This window comes from Lonchura striata, chromosome 1 (genome assembly GCF_050655825.1).
Source record: "Lonchura striata isolate lonStrDom1 chromosome 1, ASM5065582v1, whole genome shotgun sequence".
Lineage (NCBI taxonomy): Eukaryota > Metazoa > Chordata > Aves > Passeriformes > Estrildidae > Lonchura > Lonchura striata.
Window position 1 is genome coordinate 70,374,225 of NC_140703.1, and position 21,347 is coordinate 70,395,571.

Below are 21,347 nucleotides of genomic sequence, written 5' to 3' on the forward strand. Positions count from 1 at the left end.
TTACATTCAATAAATAAAAATTTAAAGAAGGAAAGAAACTTGCTGTTTCAGATTAAAAGATGCATCTAGGCAGAAGGATGCCTCTGTCCACTTCTGCAAAGGAGTGAAGTGAAATACAGATGGAAGAGAGGAGCACTTTGCTGAGTCACAGTAACCAGGGATATCTCCAGCGCTCTGTTGCTGATCATCGCCACCCAATACCCAGCTGAGGGGAGGGGACAGGGAGTGGCAGGCAGCACAGCATTACCAGTACCACCGGGTATTTTTCAAAGCACGTCTAAGGTGCTGGACTGGAGCTGTAAAATGGCTCACTAGAAATTCTGTATGAAGCAATGCAGTCAGATGAAAACAACTTACATCAGCTATCTACAGTGAAGAGCTATCACATGCCTAGTACATAAATGTGATTGATAGCAGAACAGGAAGGAAAACAAAGGACCAAATCACCTCAAACAGAACCAGGCAGCTTCATTAAATAAATTTTAAATCCTCAAGTAGTCTGAAAGCCAGTTACAGCAGATCTAGTAGTTCTTGTAGCTTTGTCTGGGACTGGGCAAAACCAAGCAGATCTAGTAGTTCTTGTAGCTTTGTCTGGGACTGGGCAAAACCACAACAGGTTCTCTGCACAAGTTGCACCTGAACACAGTGCGAAGGGAGTTGCTAAATTCTTCTCCACTGAGTCATCTAAACAAAAAAGCCACCAGTGTGAAGAGCTTTCAATGGAAATACCTAAATCTGACATATGAAATGATTAGAGATGAGCAAGGAGAACTTGCAAATACACAAGTACGAGAGGTAGGTAACTGAAAAGCAAAACTACTGAATAAAGCATACCATTTAGAAATGGTTGTTGTTATGTGGTGAGATGAGGCCAGCAAGAGCACCAGTTCTGTTAAGATTTTCTTATTCAGAAAATAAAAAATATCCTGATGCCTTGCATATGCTTGAGGATTCAAACAAGCACAATTTTTCAACACAACACTTCAGAAGAGTAAAAAGTGACATATGGCATGGAGACTACAGTTAGCAGTAGTGCTGGTGCTATGACAGAGGTGTTCAGAGCACCCCATTTTCAGGAACACAAAGTCAGTGCGATGTTGTTGCCCACACCTTTACAGTTACATCTAAACTTAGGTAAGCCTCTATAAAATTACCTGGCTTACTGTCTTTTCCTTTCTCCAGTATTTGGGGAACTTCCTTCATATATCTTTGTTTGCCCTGCTCATGGGCATGACACAGGGTATGAAAGGTTTCTGCAGAACTGCATTTTGTATAAAACTGTCTGCCAAAAATGTGCTTCTCTTCCCTTTTTAGGTTCCTTTTTTAAACTTCGTGTTAACCATTGTTGTCAAGACAGCCTTGAAAACATGAGTTGAAGATTAGTACAAACAGCACAGTAATGTTACTCTGTAATCCATAAATGACATGTAGAGGGCTAAGGTTCTCAGTAGATTGCTAGTACTGTAACTTAAAGCCAACTCAATTTTAAAAAGTACTTAACTTCTCAGAAGGCAATTAAAATTGAATTTTACATGTCAATATTATTTAGTAAAGCATTACTGATGTTTTCAGCAAAATAATACAGAAAAGCATTTCTGCAAAATATCTTCATCAAAAGAATCTTCAATTCTTCACACATTGATGCGGTAAAATGCAAACCAGTGCAAATTGCAGAGCTGCAGCCACCACATGCCTGTGATATTTGTGAAGTCTCTTTCTGGGCATGTCACTCAAATTTGGGCCAGTGGAAATACTGGTGGCAGGGGAGAGAGGAAGTTAGGTTGCCATGTATTGTGTTTTTAGAAATGCTCAGCTTCAAAGAATAAGCATCACCCAGCTAAGTCTGATCTTAAAAGTCAAATCATATCTATTGCTTTTAGTTCCCCTTGCAGTGAGGGGAATTAATGAGAAACAAATGAGAGCCAAGTCTCTTCCAATGCACTTGCCTGAGGAGAATATGTTGTGTCAGCACTGGAAGATATTTATGAACAGGCTTTGAGCTGTTACTCAAAGGTAAAAAGGTGATTCCAGGTGACCAGCTCAGGCTGCAGCTTTGCCTTCAGCACTGGTGAGATCACAGCTTTGCTGGAGCCACTTGGCTCTGTAAACCCAAGCCCAAACTTAAACACAGTTACTAGGAAGGAGAGAAGCAGAGGACCTCTCTAGAACACAGATCCACAGCTCCACTCTTTGGCACTGGGAAGGCTGTCCTGAAGGAGCTGAGTGTTAAAACAAGTTTGGCCAGCAACCTGGACCACACTCAGACACTTGTGTTCCTTTGTAAGTGACAGGCTCTTAAGCACAGCTGGATCTGGCAAGAAACTTAATGGGTCTCTGGGCAATATCCTTCTGTGGAACAAAAGGAAGTTCCAACAGGCTTAAAATCCCTTCTTCACCCTGCTCAAATAAATGTAAACAGCTGGATGGGTGACCTGAACAGCCCCTCTCACGCAGAAGCTTCACATGATTGTTTTGGCTTTACCTTGTGACAAAGAAAATGCTGTCACAGGATGAGTCAGACTTTGGACTTGGACAGGTCGAGGAGGAGGACACCACTCTCTACAAGCTGATCTCATGCCAGTGTAGCACTTTTTTTGAGTCAGTCTACCTGTGTGCCTCAGTAAGTAAGCCTATATACTAGACCAAAGAAGCTCAAGTGTATGATTGAGGCCACTGAGCTTGTATGCTGGGTTGATCCTATGCTAAGAGACACTTGACAAACCAGTGTTGTCCCTAAATTTGGGATTGAATGACATGTCACATGGCAATGAACAAGTTAAAGCATTACTCAAGATCATATGACCCATGTTAGGGATAATTTGTCTTCAAATCACTTTATCAAGGAACTCAATTTTCATGAAGTTTCTAAACTGCCCTTCTTATTTTAATAGAGCAAATACATCAGGGAAACTTTGAAGTTCTGATTAGCTTTTAGCAAAGGGGACTTTTTGTGGTACTTGTAATGGAGAACCAGTACTTAAGACTGAAAGGATTCCCTGGCTGTGTTACCTCTCCATGGCATATCACACCTGTAACAAGGCCAGAATCATTACTTGATGCTCTCTTGGGAGGACAGTGCAGAGCTGTGTGCACCCCGTGCTGTGGATGTCATGTACAGCAGGGTGGGGAGAGGTCGCATATAAACGGCACAACTGCGGGTCCACACCAGCACAACCTTTCACATGGAAATGCAGCAGCTGTTCAAACAGGGACAAGGAGGCCTTTCCCCTGACACCTGGCACCAGCTATGCCAGACCCAGAGAGCGAGATCTATCTCTTCCTAGCAGTGCTGAGTTAGTGGTTAGACTTCATGATATTAGAGGTCTTATCCAACCTACACAGCTTTATGATTCTATTAATGAGACCAGCTGGTGGCAAACAAACAAATGTTGCTTTTACACAGGCTGACAAGCCGAGAGCCCACGGAAGGGGTGCAGCTATAATAAAACCTCTGAGCTAAGTCAGCTGCGAGCAGAGCGCACGGCAGCACGGGGCGGCAGCACGCCGCGGCTCCCCTTCGGCCAGGCACGGGCACCTGGCCCCGCGCAGGCTGAGCTCCAGGCCGGGGTGGCGGTGCGGATCGAGGCAGCGACGCCGCTGGTCGCGCAGATAGATCCTCGTTGTGTAAGCAGCCCGAACGCGCCGCGGGCCCGGGGAGCGCTGAGTGGCGGCGTGCGGCTCACTGCTGAAACCTCCAGGGTGCGGATGTGTCCTGAGCTCCGGCAGCAGCCCCGCGCATCCCCGGCGCGGGGACAAGCCGGCGGCGGCGACACCCGCGGGCACAGGGACCCCGCTCCGCCGCCGGCCCGGCCCCGCCCGCCGCAGCGCCCCGCCCGCGGGCCGCGCCGAGATGGCGGCGCCCGGCCTCGTCCTCTCGCGGCCCGGGGGCGGTGACGGCGCGGCGGGGACTCTCCTCCGCTGAGGGACACCCCTCCGCCGAGGGACACGGCCGCCCCGTCCCGCCTCCGCTGGCACGGCGCTGCGGGACGGGGACAGGCGGCGGGCGCAGCCGGGACCGCTGCGCTCCGGGACGGTCTGGCGGAGCGTGCCCCCCGTGCATGGGGCTGTCAGCCCGCCGGCCGCCGCTCGGGGTTTCGCTTTCACCTCGGGTGCACCTGCGATTTGCTTTCTGGCGCAGGGTTTGAAGCCCGGACCCAGAAATGAGGAAGGTTCTGTGCGTGGAGCCCGTCATTTTCATCTACATTTTTGCGTCTTCCCTGACGAGCCCGCTGGTGCAGCAGTTTATTTACCGGCGGCTGTGGGAGCAGGAGTACAACTCCACTTTCGTGAGCGACAGCAATGTCAGTCACTGCGAGCAGAATAAGAGCAGCCCGGCTTATATCAAACAGAAGGCAAGTGGCGGGGGAGGAATAATAATTGTAAATAAACTTCCAGCCAGGAGGTGCTGCCTCAGTATTACCTCCTGTTTTATAACCTTAACCTTTAATTCTCCAGAAAGCCGCAGTTTTGTAACGTGTTCTCACTTCACTGCCTCCTCACTCTAATGTTATGCTGTACGTAGTGATAGGGCTTTAAAGACAAAGACTTGTCTCCAGGAGAATACTGAGGCAAATTCGTAATTTAGTGGAACTTGAAAATCGCCTGAGAGAATGGGGACCAAGTTAGCATTGGGCTGGCATTACAGCGGGTACAACTGGAGGTGGAGGCTCCTCCTCCCACACCATTGTGATTGTTGTGTTTGTGAGGCACCCGTTGTCTCTCTGGCTCCTTCTGTTCTTTGTAACCATGGGAAGTTTAGCAAATGCCCTGTAATTTTGAGGAATAGCATCTAGCTTAAAATACATGTATTTCAAATGAATTACAAGAACAAGGAACAGGGGAGATTAAATTTTTTTGTGGTTTTAAAATGTGGGAAAAATTCAACTGATCTTTGCATGATCAAATACAGTTGATGGTTTGCCATTCAGAGTACTAGTCTGCCTTGCTGGAATACAAGTACATCAAAATGACAAGATCCTATGGTCAGTTACATTTTTAGCACTTTTCCATAGTTCAATGTGCTGGATAGCTAGCTGTTGACTGGTACCTCTTCCATGGCACTTCCAGTGCAGTTTTAACGCCACACTGAAGCAGAGCTAGCTGTGAGCTGCCAGCAGAAGAGATGGTAATTCTCCATTTCCCTTCCCCCTCTCACCCCATGTGTCGTATCTCACAGTTCTGCAGTTACAGGTTATGGTTTGGATTTGAGTGGGGCACTGATTCAATGGAAAGCTCATCTCTTGTTTGGGGGTGTTGTTTTTTGAATGTTGTTTTATTTTCTGAAGCAATACACTGCTCGGGCACACTCAGTGGCCACATGATTTTTGTGTCTTAACATGGGAACAGCAGAGGGAATATGTTTTCAGAAGAAGCGCAATAGAACCATATTTGTCAACAACAACTGGCAGTTGGGTTGGATAAAGTGAAAGATGAAACCACTGTAGGGTCAGAAAAGTAAATGATTCACCATATGAATTACACAGAAGTTGGGGTTACAGAAACAGTCAGCTGGCATTCCCTTACACTGCTGAAAAGGTCGTACTTGAAAATTTTTGCTCACATCCCATATCTGAATCTCTGATGTGCTGCATATGTGCAAGACTGAACACCTGAGCTTATCTGCCTCATTTGTCATATATAAAAAGAGATTGTTAATGGTACATGCTTCCAGTGAAGGTGATCAAAGAAATAATTCAGGACTTTTAGTGTGGCGTTATGTTCTTTGTCATGTGACAGAAGCTGGTCTTAGTAGGAAAAATGTGAAAATGTCAATAGAATTGTGGTCCAACATGGCTTCTGGGCTGACCCATGGAGGTAATTACCAGTTGTTGTCAGAGTAATGCTTGTATGTTGCTCCCAAAAAAATGTTTTCTTTAGTATTAGCTTCCCATTTGATGCTGTGTCTGGCTGTTTTCTCTAAGTATACAATTCTAATTGCAGAGCCCATCAAGAAATCAACATTTCAAATACATCTTTGCATTTTGCAACCTCCTCAAATTAAACTTGATTTTCAAATTGCCACCACCTATGGTTCAAGATATAAGATTTCATATTTCTTTTCTCAAAACACTGAAGCAGAGTGCTTGATTTCACCTGAAGTTTAGATAGCATCTCTGATGTGATGACATATTCACATTTTACAGGTCTTTGGTTTACAAATTATAGTTAAATTGATATTTGAGAACATGAGTCCTTCAAGACAGCAGTTGAATAATGGCCAACAGAACTTCTTCATTTCCCATTCCTGCCAAATTTCTGTTCCCTGCATTTCAGTGATTGCCAGTAGGGCATGAGCTTTTGAACAATTATACTCTTGTCTGGATGCCTTGCTGCATTTTCATACCACACTAGTTACCATAGTGTAACAATGTAAGAGCTCAAAACATGCATTAATTTAAGTGCAAATGGGCCTCTGTGCTGAGTAATGGTCCTGTGTATGGGCCAAAGAGAAGATCCAGTAACTTAATTCTAAACTCTTTTGCAAGGTGTGAAGTTGGTATTCCTGTTTTTCCAAGACCTTCCTAACCTAAACCTAACTGAATTAGGTTTATAATGTTATAACTTTTGCTGTTAGGCCCTGTTTGGCATTAATGTTTAAAAGAACATCTCTCTTAACAGTTAATTTAGTGTAAGTCCATATGTTCTAAGGATGAGGAAGCTTTATACTAATCTCACCTATTTCAAAGCAAAATGTAAAAGGAAATGGAAGAAAAAAAATCACTTGGAGCCTGCATAAAGAATAGAATATAATTCAAAATAGTTAGTCTGTGCAGAATTTAGATTAATTATTTTTTACAATTTGAAAAAAATAATAATCTTATAATAAATTGAGTTTGAAGGTAATTTGAATATAAACTGAAGCATTCTGATCACCAGCTTGGATAATCCTTTTTTTAATATCTCAGAAAGAGCTTTATAATTAATCATTAAACTTTGTTTGCCCCATTCCATTGATTTATTATCCAAACCATTCATTTCCCCTTGCTACTCAGTAATATTTTATCTTATGAGCTGTGAGTTTATCATGTCCTTTATATTACTCAATCTCAGGTGCTGCACTTCTCTCTTAATTTAATTTTATATACGTTAATTACTTCTTCATTTTAATTCTTTTAATTTTGAAATAGGTGATTGAAATATCTATCTCTGTCCACTGTAAGTTTTCAGAGTAGAGTGAATTTGCAGATTAAAAATCTAGACCTTTCTCTTTAAATATATATCGTTCCATTGATTATTTAATAGAGTCATGTGATTTTAAAGCAGCTGAAGGTTTGACTTATCATTTTCTATATTCTTTTCCTTTGTCTTTATAAAACCATGGAGTGAGCAGTTGCATGCCTTACACTCTAAATGGATTTTTCCTGTACTTTTGTCTGTAGCCTTCAGTAGGCATCAAGTTTTTCATCTCGGCAAGTTCACAGTCACACGTGGTACCTGGATGTGCAGCCATGTTTTGTGTGTTGCACAGCTTCTTCCAAAACAAGGACACCCAAGTTTTGGGTTTTTTACTCTTTCAGTTTTACACTTCATTATGGTCTGGCAATAATCCTTGTATTTCATGGTTAATGTGGGTTGAGATGATACATATTAACATTTCGTTTTACTTTTAACATAGTAGCATTTTTTTATGCTCATGGCTTTGAACAAGACAATCCTAGTAAAGAAGCAATGTCTGCAACTATATAGCGTTCTTTTTGTCAGTTAAAGATTAAATAACATTTTCCATCTCCATTTGTTCAGTCTTCATGGTTTTGACCCTTCCAGGGTGACAGCATTGCTGGCCAGTGGACAGGATGTCATGAATGCTAGGGCAGTCAGACACCATAAGGGAAGGGAGCAAAAGACTTTGGAGTGCTGGGGATCTTGAAGGCTTTCCTTGAGAACCTCAGGGTCAGTTGGATTTTCCTCTTGTAATAAAACCTGGTATCTTGTAAGCAAAGGAAGAAAGTGAATGAGAAACTCATGGTCTCTGCCTGTTAATATAAATATTACTTTATAAAGCATTCAGCAGCTTTTAAATTTGACCAAAGTACATTCCTGTAAGTTCAAGGGGTTTTTCATCATTTTGGATGCTGCTCAGTCAGGATTATGCTAGCTACAGATGAGATGCCTGAAACTTGAAGTATAGATGGCTTGAATACAAGCTGAGAATGGTGTGGGCAGATTTGCAGAAGTCTACCTGTTGCTGATTGAAGAGCACAATTCCTGCCCAAGTCAGTGTTGTGCCTCAGAAAACTCCAAGACTTTCAGCAAGACTTTACTCTCTGCACCTGAAACTTTATCTTAGCTACTTTAAAGGGTTTGTATGAATAAAATTGCTTCCTTTTCCCCTCCTGTCTGATCAAGGGGTTGTCTTTGAAAGGGCTGTTGTGGCTGCTCATCTCTTCTGCATCTGTGTATTAAAAACAAGATCTGAATTAGCTTGCTGAGTGTCCTTTAGAAGCTGGCTTCATAACAATTTTTTTTTAATTAATTTTTTTTTTCTGCAGCTGTTCATGCTCTGTTAAATAGCTGTTTTTCAGTCACCTTTTATTTTTATTCTTCTGCTAAAAAGAACTCTGAAATTTTCCTCATAATGGGTGTTTACAGTTTATTTTTATAGTGTTAGTTGCTGTTCCTTATGTGAATACCTGCTGTGATGTACCTGTAGAGACATCACTGATTTGGACAATTTCTGAGCCCAGAGCTTTACAGTGTTTACAAAATCCATTAATTCACATACCTGTGAGTCAGTACAATATTTAAAGCTATACTTCACATTTTTGGTTGTTTCTGTTGTTTGTAATAGTACTAATAAGATTGTACAGTGGGATGTCAGAGCAAATTGTGATTTGTTTACTTGCATAGTGTGCTCCAGTCCATTAACTGTTCCCTGTAACCCCCTCAGTAGAATTATTTGGGAGGAAAAATGATCTCCTGTGAGGAGGGAGCATGGGCTGTGTTCCTTGATCAGTGACTGGCTTACTATTGATTTCTGAAGAGTATTAAAACAGCCCAGTGCCCTCTTGCTTTACCCTGTATTGAAGGGGGTACTTGCAGTTAAAGATACTTACAGCTCTTGTAAGTGCATGTTCAAAAGGATTGTTCTCTTGTCTGCATTGAAACTTCTCTGTCAACAGTAAGACTGTGTCTTAAGCTCTAAGTTTTGGATTAAAATGTAACAGGGAATGTTTGAGGAATATTGAAGATCAAATTATTAAAGACTGAATATGCAATGTCTTTTATTATAGCCTAGTACATCAAAATGTGTTATAATATTATAAAACTACATTGCATGTATTATGTTTTATAATAGTATAACTTCTAATTGATAAACATATACAGTGATATTCATTATATTGCATATTAATAATTATGTGTGTAATATTGTGACAGATTTTTTTTCCCAATGTATTATAGTAGTTACAATTATTTTTATTTTCTCTTTGCAGGAAGTTCAAGAAAAAGCCTCTGTTTTTAATATGCAGTTGGACTTAACTAGAGCCATTCCCAGCCTTATAATTGCCTTTGTCATTGTAGCTAATGGGGATCGCCAGGGACACAAAAGGTCTTTAGTTTTACCATCAATGGGAGCTTTGATTTCTGGTATTAGCTTGACTGCAATATCATATTTTTCCTTGTCACTATCTGTCCTATTTGCAGTCGCATTTATTACTGGACTGTTTGGGAGTATAGCAACCTTCCTTGGAGGAGGCTTTGCTTACATAGCAGAGGAGTGTCATGATGAGAAGCAGAAAACAACACGAATAGCTGTAGTGGATTTGATTTTTGGAGTTGTATCTGGATTGGCAGGACTGTCATCTGGCTACTTTCTAAGAGGAATAGGCTTTGCATGGACATTTGTGATAGCATCTCTTCTCCATGTCATTAATATCATCTATATTATATTTTTTCTGGAAGATACCGTAGGCATATCTCAATTCCAGCATGAAGCACCAGCATCCTGGAAAGAACTTCTTAGGGAGACATTTTCTGGAGTGTACATGCTTTTTCAAACTGCCCCTTACAAGAAGAGAATTTTAATAATTGTGTTACTTTTTACATTTATGACTTACCTATTTACTGTGCTGGGTGGGAGTTCACTTTTTACACTGTATGAACTGGATGAGCCGCTCTGCTGGAATGAAGTATACATCGGATATGGAGCAGCTGCATCCACTTCTATCTCACTGACCAGCTTTTTAGGAGTTTACTTATTTTCCAAATATCTCAAAGACATTTATATTGTCTTTATTGGGATGCTTTCTTACATTGGAGGAATGATTATGGCTGCCTTTGCCAAAACTACTCTGCTCATGTTTTTAGGTGAGTTCAGAATCAGTTTTTTCATGGTCAACAATGTATATGAAAATACTGCTGTGATATCTATAGTGAATGCATTGTTGGATATTGAACATGCCACCTTGAAAGGGTCATAGAGAGGTAAAATATAAATGGTTGATCAGACTGATCCCAGATTTGATTAAAAAATGAACTGTGTGGAGAAACAATGGAATTACCTGCTTATGGTTTTGGTGACGTCGAAATATATTTGATTTATTAATTTCTCTGTTCTTGGAGAATTTTGTCTCAATGCACATCTAGTCTGACTTTTCTGTTGCCTTTTACTGCTTGGGGAACTAAGTGTTCAAAAGTATATGACTAATGCAGTTGCAATAGATATTTGTAAATGCCTGGATTTTATTACTTCAATGTCTCATGGCTGCTTTACAGTGAGAGTGCCATCTTTGTTCTGCTTCATGCCTATTCCTGTTCTCCGATCCATGCTGTCAAAAGTGGTTCTCCCTGGTGAACAGGGTAAGTAGAATTCTTTTTAAACAAAATAATACAGTGCTTCAGAATAGAGCTGCATAAAGATTAACTTTAAACAAACAGATCTGTATTGGTAGTTTAAGATTGTTCTTTCAAGTTCTGTATAATACGAGCCTGTGTCTTGACATTAATGGTTTCTGCTTCTGAATTAAATATAAACAACACTGTGTTAAAAAGTACTGCAAGTTTCAATTTTCAAACAAAATACTGTTCTTAAATTAAAGACCATGGGAAATTTGAAGCAGAAGAATGCCCAATACCAGAATGCCTGAGTGTGATTTCACAAGGGCTTCTACATTCACAAGATTTTGGCATGCAGAGAAAGATATGTTTTTGTTATTTAGTCAGTTTCTCACTAATTTAAAAAGGTAAGCAGTAGGTGGTCAATCTTCATAGCACTTAGAAACAATTAGACTTGTATCCTCAGCTATGGAGCAGGAACCCAACTTCAGGCCTGTGGCTTCTAAACATGTCCCAAGAAATATAACTTAATACTTCTCAAAGTCCTTTCCTTATGGAACACCGAAGAAAGCATGTCAGGCCTCAAAATATGGCTCTAATAGCCCGTATTTTGCTTTTGAGGAGTGTGTATTTTCTAGATTTTGGGAAATATATATTTCTAGAAACATTTTCCTGAGTTGCTTTGTTTTATTTTTTAAAAGATTAATCTTCATACACTAAAACAAAGATCTTTTTGTGCTAGCTGTGCTAAAATGCACCTCTGGTATTGAGTTTCTTGGCATTCTTCAAGGCTTTGGCTACTTGAGTCATTTGATGCAGCAGTCAGGTTACCTCTTGTCATCCTTTTCTGCTTACCTAGTGTGATATTGGTTATGGTCCTGTGACTATGAATGTCGCTCAGGAAAATGTGTTCAACAAGACACTTAATGGGATAGACTGCCTCCCCAAAGGGTAGTGCAGTCCAAAAAATGTTGTTTGTTTCTTTTCCAAAATGGAAAATGGCAGTGGTTTTAAGCTGAACCAGCAGTCCTTGTTGAACCAGTCTTTTCCACATGTAAGAGTGAAGGTTAGAGAAGGAAGGAACAAGAAAAGTAAGAATGAAGAAGAGAACTGGAAGGGGTAAAGGATGGAGATGTGCACAACATGGTTAGTGAGGATGAACAGGTTAAACTTGATGTGATAAGCAAATGCAAGAAAGTAGGCATGGTGACAGAATAATAGTAAAGAAAAATAGTTTCCATCAACAAAATGTGTTGTTTATTTCTTGGTTTTTTTGTTCATTTAAAATAACTAGCATTTTGTAGGAGTTGCCACAGAAGACACTTTCATAGTAAAGTATGATCATCTAGCGGTTGGAACTTGCATACTTGCAAAAATACTGTGAACAGATACATTTTTTGAACCACGTTTAAAAAATTCAATGCTTTGAAGAGATTTTGTTTTGTTTGTAATTTGCCCATTTATTTTTGGCAGGTGCTGTGTTTGCTTGTATTGCCTGTTTAGAAGTTGTGACCGGCACAATGTCAATTTCAGTTTTTAACATTCTCTATGCAACTACTGTTGCATGGTTTTCAGGATTTAACTTTCTCCTGTCAGCAGGCCTCTGTCTAATTCCTCTGTCTGTCCTGTGGTAAGTACAGATCAGGAGCGTTCTTCGGACTGCCTTTGCCAGTAATTTCTATTTTGACATTAATTGAAGGTGAATAGTTTAGTGCAGTAGCTCTCAAACTTTCCTATCTGCTAGGGTGCTGTAGTGGTTCTATCTTCACAGCTTTTCCCTGATCCAGCTACCTTCCCTCAGCTCTGTGCTGTGAATTTCCCCCAAACTGAAGCCTATCCTGAATGTGCTGCCAGTGGGATATACCATACCCTTGACTGCACGTGTAACTTCCCTTGGTTTGAGACCTTTACTTGGTCTTTCTTCCAGGAAAGCCTTTCCCACAGATCACGTGAAAGGCATGAACTTAATTTTGCAATCTGAGCTCTTCTAGATGCTAATGAGGGTTATAAATGTGACAGTCACCCACTCGGTTTACTGAAAAGCTACCTGTTGAGGTCTTTGGTCATGGGTACCTTGTGACCCAGTATCATTAAAATCAGTAAAGGATTTTAAATCCTAAAAGAATAAACTTCTAAACATGTTTTAAAAAATAGGCCTCTGTAGCAGTTTTGTCTAATCATATCTAGTGACTATCTAGTAATACGCAGAGTGAAATACCATTAATGAGTACTCATAAAGCAAAGATCACTTTGCATTATTTCCAGTATAAATTCTTTTTAGGATGCTGAAACAAAAATCTAAATGACAGAATAATCAATTTTCATTAGATAAATTTACATTTGGGGGAAAATATGTTTTTCTTAAGAGGGTGGCACTCTGGCTGGAGACTTGTATATTTTTTCCTGATACTTAGACTTCACCTCGGTCTTTTATCTCTGCATCAGCTGCATTTTAAGATTTAAACAGGCAGTGATAATGCTGTAGATGTAGAACATTTCACAAAATTTCAAGTCTATTCTTGCTTCATTATAATTATTTACACAGTCTTTACAGAGAATCTATATTAATGGTAATTTTAGGTAGTGATGGGTCTTGGACCTGAGGGAATTGAAGCAAAGGGGTCTTGCATGTGAGTAGAATACTTTCCAGTAAAGTAATAAAATAATTGACAAATTCAGTTACATTAACAAAGGCACAGTAAGTACTTGTTCTATTAAATATTACCTTTAGTTTAGTTCAGTGTAAGTAGAGAAAGTGTATGTTGACAGCAACCTCTACTGCAGAAAAGGAAACATATTTACCATCAATCAGCCCATCTTGCAATCAGTACTGTAGCACATCACCGCCATAAATTTCTGAAATTTATATTTCTTTACCTTCTGTCATTAACTTCAGATATCTGACCCTTTGAATACCCTTTCTCTGCACCTTTTTTTTTAGAGTGTCATGCAGTTGGAGAGCAGAAAAGGTAGCTGTTCCAGTCTGTAACAGGCAGAGTAGTTTAGTACTGTGCTCAAAGGTGACTTTTGTAATTGGGGCAAATGGTGTCACTGCTTTTGTTTACTAAGACACATTTGTGCCACAGAGGATGGCTGCAGAGAGCTAGCCTTTGTGTTTGTTGGTGCTGAATCAGCTTGTTATACTGAACTATCTCAGCTAAAGATACCTGTGTTATCTTTGTCTTACAGCTGGCTTCTGTGCACAAGCTGGAATGGGGAAGACTTGGCTCTGCTGGTACCTGAAGAAGTATCCAGCTTAGAGAGTGCTGATAGTTGAACAAAGGATCCACATATTCGGGATTTCTAATCTGACATGCAGTGGCAGAGATAGTTATGTCACACAGAAACCACAGAGATGACACAACAGAAACTCCAAGTGGCCCTGTAGCAATAAGCACTAAATTGGTACCACTCAATACCCAGTCTCTTCTGAACACTTGACTAAAACTAACTCTTAACTATGGAAATAGGCTGACAATTGAGATTAATGCTGCTTCAGCATGAAGTTAAAAATAAGGTAGGATGATACTTTTTCCACTTACCCTTTCTCAAGTTTGAGAATGTCAGCTGTGGATTGTGATATATCTTGTATCACTCTAAGTTGAGTGACAAAGATAAGCTTAGCAACCCAGAGGACAATGGCAATTCTGCTGAAGCCATTGCAGTTTGTGCCAGCTGAGGATGTGGTCCACTGTGTACATCTTGAAAGGCCTGTCTTAAAAGTGAAGCCCTAAAACTGTCTAAAATTACTAAACTAAAAAATTTTTTTTTTTCAGAAAGCAAACTGGAGATGGTACTTACACTTCCCATAAGTACACTTACTGTTCTGCAGCTAGCAGAGTGTTTGTGTAAGTTTGACATAAGATGTGTGGACCTTGCCTGTGACTGAGTTATTGAAATGGATTTTCACACAGAACTGTCAGAAAATTTCCATCTTGCAGAGTGTGAAGTTCAGCCTAAACCTACATTTTGCAGAGGCCATATTGCACATTTATCATTTTCCATATATTAAGGACTGCATACAGACATGTTTTGTTCCAGAGATACTTCTTGTTCTGTAGTTAAGTTGGTACTTAGTTTAAATGTTTCTTTTAGTGAAAAGCTGTGATAGCACTTATCTGTAGATATTTATTTTTTTAACAACCCTGAAATGAGGTGACAAAATCAGAATCGTGAATCTAATCATCTTGCAACAAATGCAGCATAATTTACGAACATTTGAATAGCATTTCTAATCTTCAAAGCACTTTACAAATGCTATTCAAAATGTCCTTCCATAATAGATACCAGCCTCTCGGTTGCATAGAGAGAAATTAACAGAGGACAAATGATATGCCCAGCACCCTAGTGCAAACTGGTAAGACTGCCAAACCTAGGAATCAGTTTCAGCACTGACTCCTCACCTTTTCCCTTAAGATCTTTAAGTAGAAATTATCTGAGTATTTGGTTCTGGAATGCACAGCACAGCAGAAGTATGAATGTAACACCATGTTAAGGGACCACTCCCATCTGTTGATTTTGTTAAGTTTGACAGCCAATACTTTGATCTCTCAAAGCTGTGTGTGACTCTTTTCCCCCAAAACAGATTAGAAAAAGCAAAACAATGTCAAGTTGTTGCCATTTAGATAATGAAACCTCTAGGAAAGCAACTGCAATGACTTCACATGCATGCAGCATAGGATAAAAATGCAGACAGACATAGCATGTGCTGTATAATTGATGAGTTCCTTAGCCACTGATACCCATCCTATAAACAGAGACTCCTGCAGAACTTCCCAGTGGTACTCCACTAAAAACCAGTAATACCAAATCATGATGATACTTTTACAGATCCTTTGTAACTGAAAGATTGCATTCTTTCCAAGTTATATATCGTGATCACAGAGAAGCCTGGAAGAAGGTTCAAATAAGTTAAAGGAAGAGCTTAAAATATTCAGGAGACCCCTATCTGCTCATCACAGGTGAAAATAGGGTCATTTATCCAGGCCAGAGGGAATGTATTAACATCTCTAGCCAGCTCTTACACTTCTGTCCTGAACTCCCAAGACTGATGTCAGCAATTAAAGATCATTAGCTTTCTCTCAGTAGTTTAGAGAAGAGCCAGAAAATAAAACTGCTTAATCCTTTGAGGTGCCCAAGCTACTGCCAACTTATTGAAAACATGAGCTGAGTTCTATAATAACCAGTGGGTCCAAAACATAATGAGTACTTGTAGAGAGATTAAGAAAACACTGATGTAAAGGATTACAAGCATTACATTGTCTTCTTTGCCTCTTCATTATGCAGTTATGTAAGGCTTTATGAAATTAACTATTTCACACAAAACTGCCTGGAAATAAAAAAAACAAATGCAGAAGGGGTGTGTACCTGCACTTGCTTTTCTTCAGTGCACATCTCTTCTAGCACTTGGAAGCTCACAACAAAGTGAGCCACTTCTACAGCAGTGCTGTGTCAGTCGGTCCAACTGAGGACAAGCCCATACACCTTAGGAATGGCTATGTAATGATTTAACTGCACACAGTACGTGCTGTTTGCAGTGTTTCTGGTAGATGGAGCATTTACTACTGGCTATAAATTTAAGCCAAAACACAAGGAGGATATTAACTGTATTTTTAAAATGCCTCACACAGTGCAAGCTGGGGAACCAACTACTAATACACATCAGATTATTAAAGCAGAATCTTCTAAGTTTATAATAATTTCTTTATTTGTGTATAAATACAAATTATTTTGACATAATAAATAAAGTTTGGGTTTTTTTAACTCTGTTGCATTTGTAGTTCTTGTGTTTTTAAACTTTGTTTTGACAAATGGCCAAGGTTATGACTTATAGAGGATTGTTGGTGTAAACAGGAGCAGCACTATGGTATCACCTATTTTTTGTGGTCATAACACAAACAGCAGAGCAGGAAGACATGCTTTTGCTTCCCTCCTGCACCTCGGGAGAGGAAAGCATGTTACCCAGAACACTGACACTAAGAAGAGGTCGGGAGTTGCAGAGTAGGGACAGCACTGCCACCTGCAAGAAGTCATGGTAGGGGCTTGTGTTGCACCTGCCAGAGCAATGGAGCTGGAAGTGCCTTTCTCCCCTTACCATGCCAGATCTGCCCCAGCTCCAGTGCCCAGCATACCCCATTTAGCTGCCTCTGTGGGTTGCTCCATGTAGCACCTGCTTTACAGAATGAGGCTTATACAAAATTGGAAGAATAGGCTGGGGCAGAAAGCCCAGTCCACAGCCCAACCCCCTTAGCACTGAGTAAATGTAACCCTTCTTTTTTACTTCAAAAGCTTTTTGCCTCAGTCCTGCTTGACTCCCATTTCTCGACTAGCAGCATAAATTCTCACATGGGCCTCTTACACATACTGTTTACTTTCTAGCCTGGCTATCCCCTAGGATTAGCTTCCTTACAGACATAATGAACAATGCAACTTCCTGGCTCTGAATATGGCTTGATCTCACCCAAGATTATTACAAAGTATACTAATAATTGAACAAAACCACCTAGAAATTGCACGCAGCCTCCTGATCTGCTTCTGATTTTACACTGCACTAATGAGAAACTCTAGTAAATTACTTGTCTTAATGTAGTTTTGCTCAGATGCAACAGCATTCCTCTTTCAGCCAACACTAGGAAAGGCCAACCAGCTCAATGCACTGAAGTGGGGAGCTGTAAGGTATCAATGGGCTGCCTGTTTTCTTGAACAGTGCTGATAACATGGCAGACCTAAAAATCCATGCCAGCACCTTTAACTTGTCCCAGACCGGCAATGTAATCCCTCAGCTTTTCTGGTCTGAGCCTTGAGCAGTACAAAGCCTACTGAACCCCAAGCTAACTTCATAACACTTAGTTTTACTTTACACAGAACTGCAGAGGAACTTGTCAACTACAAACCAGCAGCCAACTCAGATACTTAATAAAGATTATCAGCTCATGGACGAGGACAGCTGTAGAAAACAAAAATGTGAGTACATCCACACTTGCATGTTCAATTTATTAGTCCTCTAACCTCCCTAAGAGAAAAAACCCCAATAAATTAAACAACTTGTACTGCATAGCACAAGCCTTTAATCTCTACATGTCTCAAGTGACAGAAAATTTTAGAAGCTTCATTTCTTAAATGAAACAAGTTTAAATATAAAACCAAATAAGACCACCACCACCTAAAGTGAGTCATGCAATCATCTTAATGTTTCCAAAATGCTGCAATGTTTTGCATATAAAAGCACTATAAAATTTACAGGACAGAAGCTAGAGGCTTTGGCCCAAACATACAGAGAATTTGTTGTAGCTATAAGCCCACTGAAAAGCACAAGGGATGTTTGCAGTTGTGGAAAAAGGTTTATAGCAACAGTCCTGCTAGAATTATCTCCAACAGTACACTAATTACATTTCTTGTAATTGTTATTGACTTATTACATTAAGTCATTAAAAATTGCTGAATAAATACAGTTCCTGTTTTAGAAATACTTATTCAAGTTCTTCATATCTGGCAATAGACAACATTTTTTGAACCACAAGACTTTTTTCCTGATGTGCCACATTGTATTAGCTGTCTTGCCAGATTGATATAGCATATACATATGTATGACATCAGAAATAGTTACAACCCTGAATTTAACAAATGAAACCACTCAGGCACACAGAAACCACTCCAGTGATCTGCTCCTTTAAAAGGGGTACTTGAGTATAAATCTCTCATTCTTCCTTAATTAAGATCTAACTTTTGTAAACCCACAAATAATTATTTGTGCATTTGTACCACCATATCTTCATGTTCTTACTGCAGCAGCTTTCTTAGGTATTTTCATAATTTTGCATTCTTTCTTAATATTAAAATACCTAGACCTGGGACTGCTCTTTTGAATTATATTCAAACAGATTTTAAAACATCTCTTTAAATCCCAAGTGGAACTTACTTCTACTTTCAGAAACCAAAATACGCACCCAGGAACACACATGAAAAAAATCTAGACCTTTAATTCTACTGTTACAGCAATACTTTCAATTCTACACAAAAGTTTAATAGCTCACTCATAAATAGCTGTAAAGAGAGAGCTACAATGCATGTAACTGGCAATGCCAAAGTTAAAAACCTTAATATACTGCAATAAAAGGGACAACACTGGGTCATGGATAAGAGACTCTTGATTTAGGATTAAATATATTTTGAAACGCAACAGCATTTATAGCAAACTTTTATTCAATAGTTTAAAAAGTGTATGGAAATTTTCATGAACAAAGAGTTATGCAACGGAAAATACCTTCCTCTTCCCCCATTAAATGCATTTACCACAGTAGTTTTAAAATGCCTGGGTATTTTTAAATTTCTTGTATACATATATAGCATTTCCATATTTAAGAAGCTATTGTCCTGAGCAGTTTATGAAAAGGCATTATTTAAACTACCTAGTTACAGGACATTTGTATGATTGATAACAAGCACATAACAATTTAGAGACATTAAACATTTAATGTGCCTTTTCATTAAGGAAGGCAAGTGATAACTAGGTCTGCTTGCTTAACACTGTGAGTGTCAATTTAGTACCATGTACTTAGATCTGCGCTAGAAAGACACACACAAAACATGTTTGTGAAGTATATTTTGTTACAATAAACCAAGCTTGTGCTCCATCATGATGTGTGGTTCTCCCATAACCTCACTCTGGGAAGGATCTGAAAAAAGAAAAGTAGACGGTGTGAAGCCTTTACCAAGCTACAAAGAATAACAATAACAAATGAAGGTGAACATCTCTTTGCATTATAATGCTTAGTGCAACAGTTATTTGATTTTTGACAGTGTTGCAGAGTGCAGATCTGTAACTCAGTAGCCTCTATCCAAAGCATTGATCACAGAACAAACACATGTATTGAGGAACAGCTTGTCATAAGGACACACACATGCATTTCAAGTAAAACCAACCAGTTCTGCATAAGCCCAGACTCCAACTGCCTGAATCTCAAAGGGATTACAGTACAAGTTTAGAAAGAGAAAACTCAAATCTGACTGACTCTTTTCTCCACAGTTGCCCTACACCTCTTTCCAACATAACTTCTCTGCAAAAGAGGAGCTCACAGTCCTCCCTTCTGTTAGCTGGGACATACTCCTGGTTTCTCTTTTCCACCCAGCTGCCTAGTTTCACAGAAATTCTACACCTGTAAATATCTCTGAGATTTCCTCCATTCTGTAAAGTATGGTTGACATTAGCCACTGTACTCAAAGGCTACCAAGGAATGTGCAGAGGACACAAGAGAGACCAATACTGACAGTATGAATTTCTTTTCCACACAAATTTTTTTTTAAAAAAATCAATCAAACAAACAAACAAAAAAAAAAAAACAGGGCCAGCACACATAATATACTTTTCTTTATGGGTGGATCAATCATGTTTTCCTTCCATAAAGACATATTAATGCCTCTGATTCCTCCAGACAACAGAAATATCTAGTCCACTTCCTGATAAATAAAGCCTTAACAAAAACACTTGTAACCCACTCTCCTCAGCACTCTATAAAAATCTAACAGTTTGTTGTGAGCAATGGTAAATAACCAAATTTTTACAAATTATGTTCGACATTGCTCTACCCCTGTAGAAACACAATAGCCCAAGATTCCTTCCCTTGGTCCTTCTATATCCATCTCAGAAAATAACCCCAGATTTGGGGTTATTTTCATGCCTATAGATTCAGATTTGTTCCTCTATTATTTCCAGCTTCCTGTCTCCGCAGCTATTTCCATTCTCCAATCCCACTTCAAAATACTCTCTGCCTCCTTCCATCTCCTTAAATACATGCTAGAAGTAATTTGTTCAAAAGCCATTTTTCCAGATTTATTCTATTCCACACATACTAATAGTCAGCAAACTACCACATAACTGCAGCCTGTTGAGTTCATTTGGGGGAGCCTTTTCTCTGCTAAGTATCTATCTGTTTCACTAATTCTGTACCTCTTCTCTAACATTTTCTTCTTAACTACAGATTGTAAAAAACTTTGTAACCTCTGCTTGACAAAATCTGCACAAATACTTTAAAAGTTTCTGAGGAAAGAGGCATACAACATACATGCATAATCTACTCCTTTAGAAACCCAGCCTACAAGCAAATACTGTCTTGCTAAATATTTCAGAGCAATTTCCACATAACTTACAGCTGAATTACATTTATTTCTCCTTCCCCTATGCTTATTTGCTTTTAGGATTTAATGTTGTTTTTTGCATTTTGGGAGTTTAACTATCTTGTTCAGAAGAGGCAAAGAACCTCACAGCTCCCAAATTTTACCCTTAAATGTTTCTGTAATATTAAAGCCAGAATGTATTTACCATTAAGGATATCCTCAAAACCAATGCATTCATCATTTCCCCTCAAAATATCCATTCCCATGTTTGAGCTGTGAAGAAATGGCAGACGCTGGACCTGTAAAAAGAGTTCAAGCAAGAGTTCAAATCTCTGCAAGTCTGAAATAGAAAGAGTTCATATTTGGATTTCTCAGTCAGAAGTGACTTAGAAACATCAACAGGCAGGAAAAAACAATACTGGAATAAGAGAACTACTGGGACACGAAGACACACAAACACA

At 39.5% G+C, this 21,347-nt stretch overlaps 2 protein-coding genes across 2 annotated transcripts in view; one reads left to right on the forward strand and one right to left on the reverse strand.

Moving 5' to 3' along the window:
* The first annotated feature begins 4,018 nt into the window (after positions 1–4,018).
* On the forward strand, positions 4,019–16,541 carry SLC46A3 (solute carrier family 46 member 3). The gene is made up of 5 exons (XM_085580017.1): positions 4,019–4,356; positions 9,436–10,305; positions 10,714–10,797; positions 12,247–12,403; positions 13,963–16,541. Exons 1-5 carry the CDS (start codon positions 4,161–4,163, stop codon positions 14,048–14,050), a joined length of 1,395 nt encoding a protein of 464 aa, XP_085436143.1. The 5' UTR covers positions 4,019–4,160; the 3' UTR covers positions 14,051–16,541.
* A 2,191-nt stretch (positions 16,542–18,732) lies between these two features.
* POMP (proteasome maturation protein) overlaps positions 18,733–21,347 on the reverse strand; it is a 35,837-nt gene continuing 33,222 nt past the window's right edge. The window contains exons 7-8 of the mRNA XM_085588421.1: positions 21,092–21,185; positions 18,733–19,448 (exon numbers count right to left, since the gene is read on the reverse strand). Of these exons, the coding sequence (XP_085444547.1) occupies positions 19,381–19,448; positions 21,092–21,185 (162 nt within the window). The 3' untranslated portion in view covers positions 18,733–19,380. The remainder of the gene's footprint in view (positions 19,449–21,091; positions 21,186–21,347) is intronic.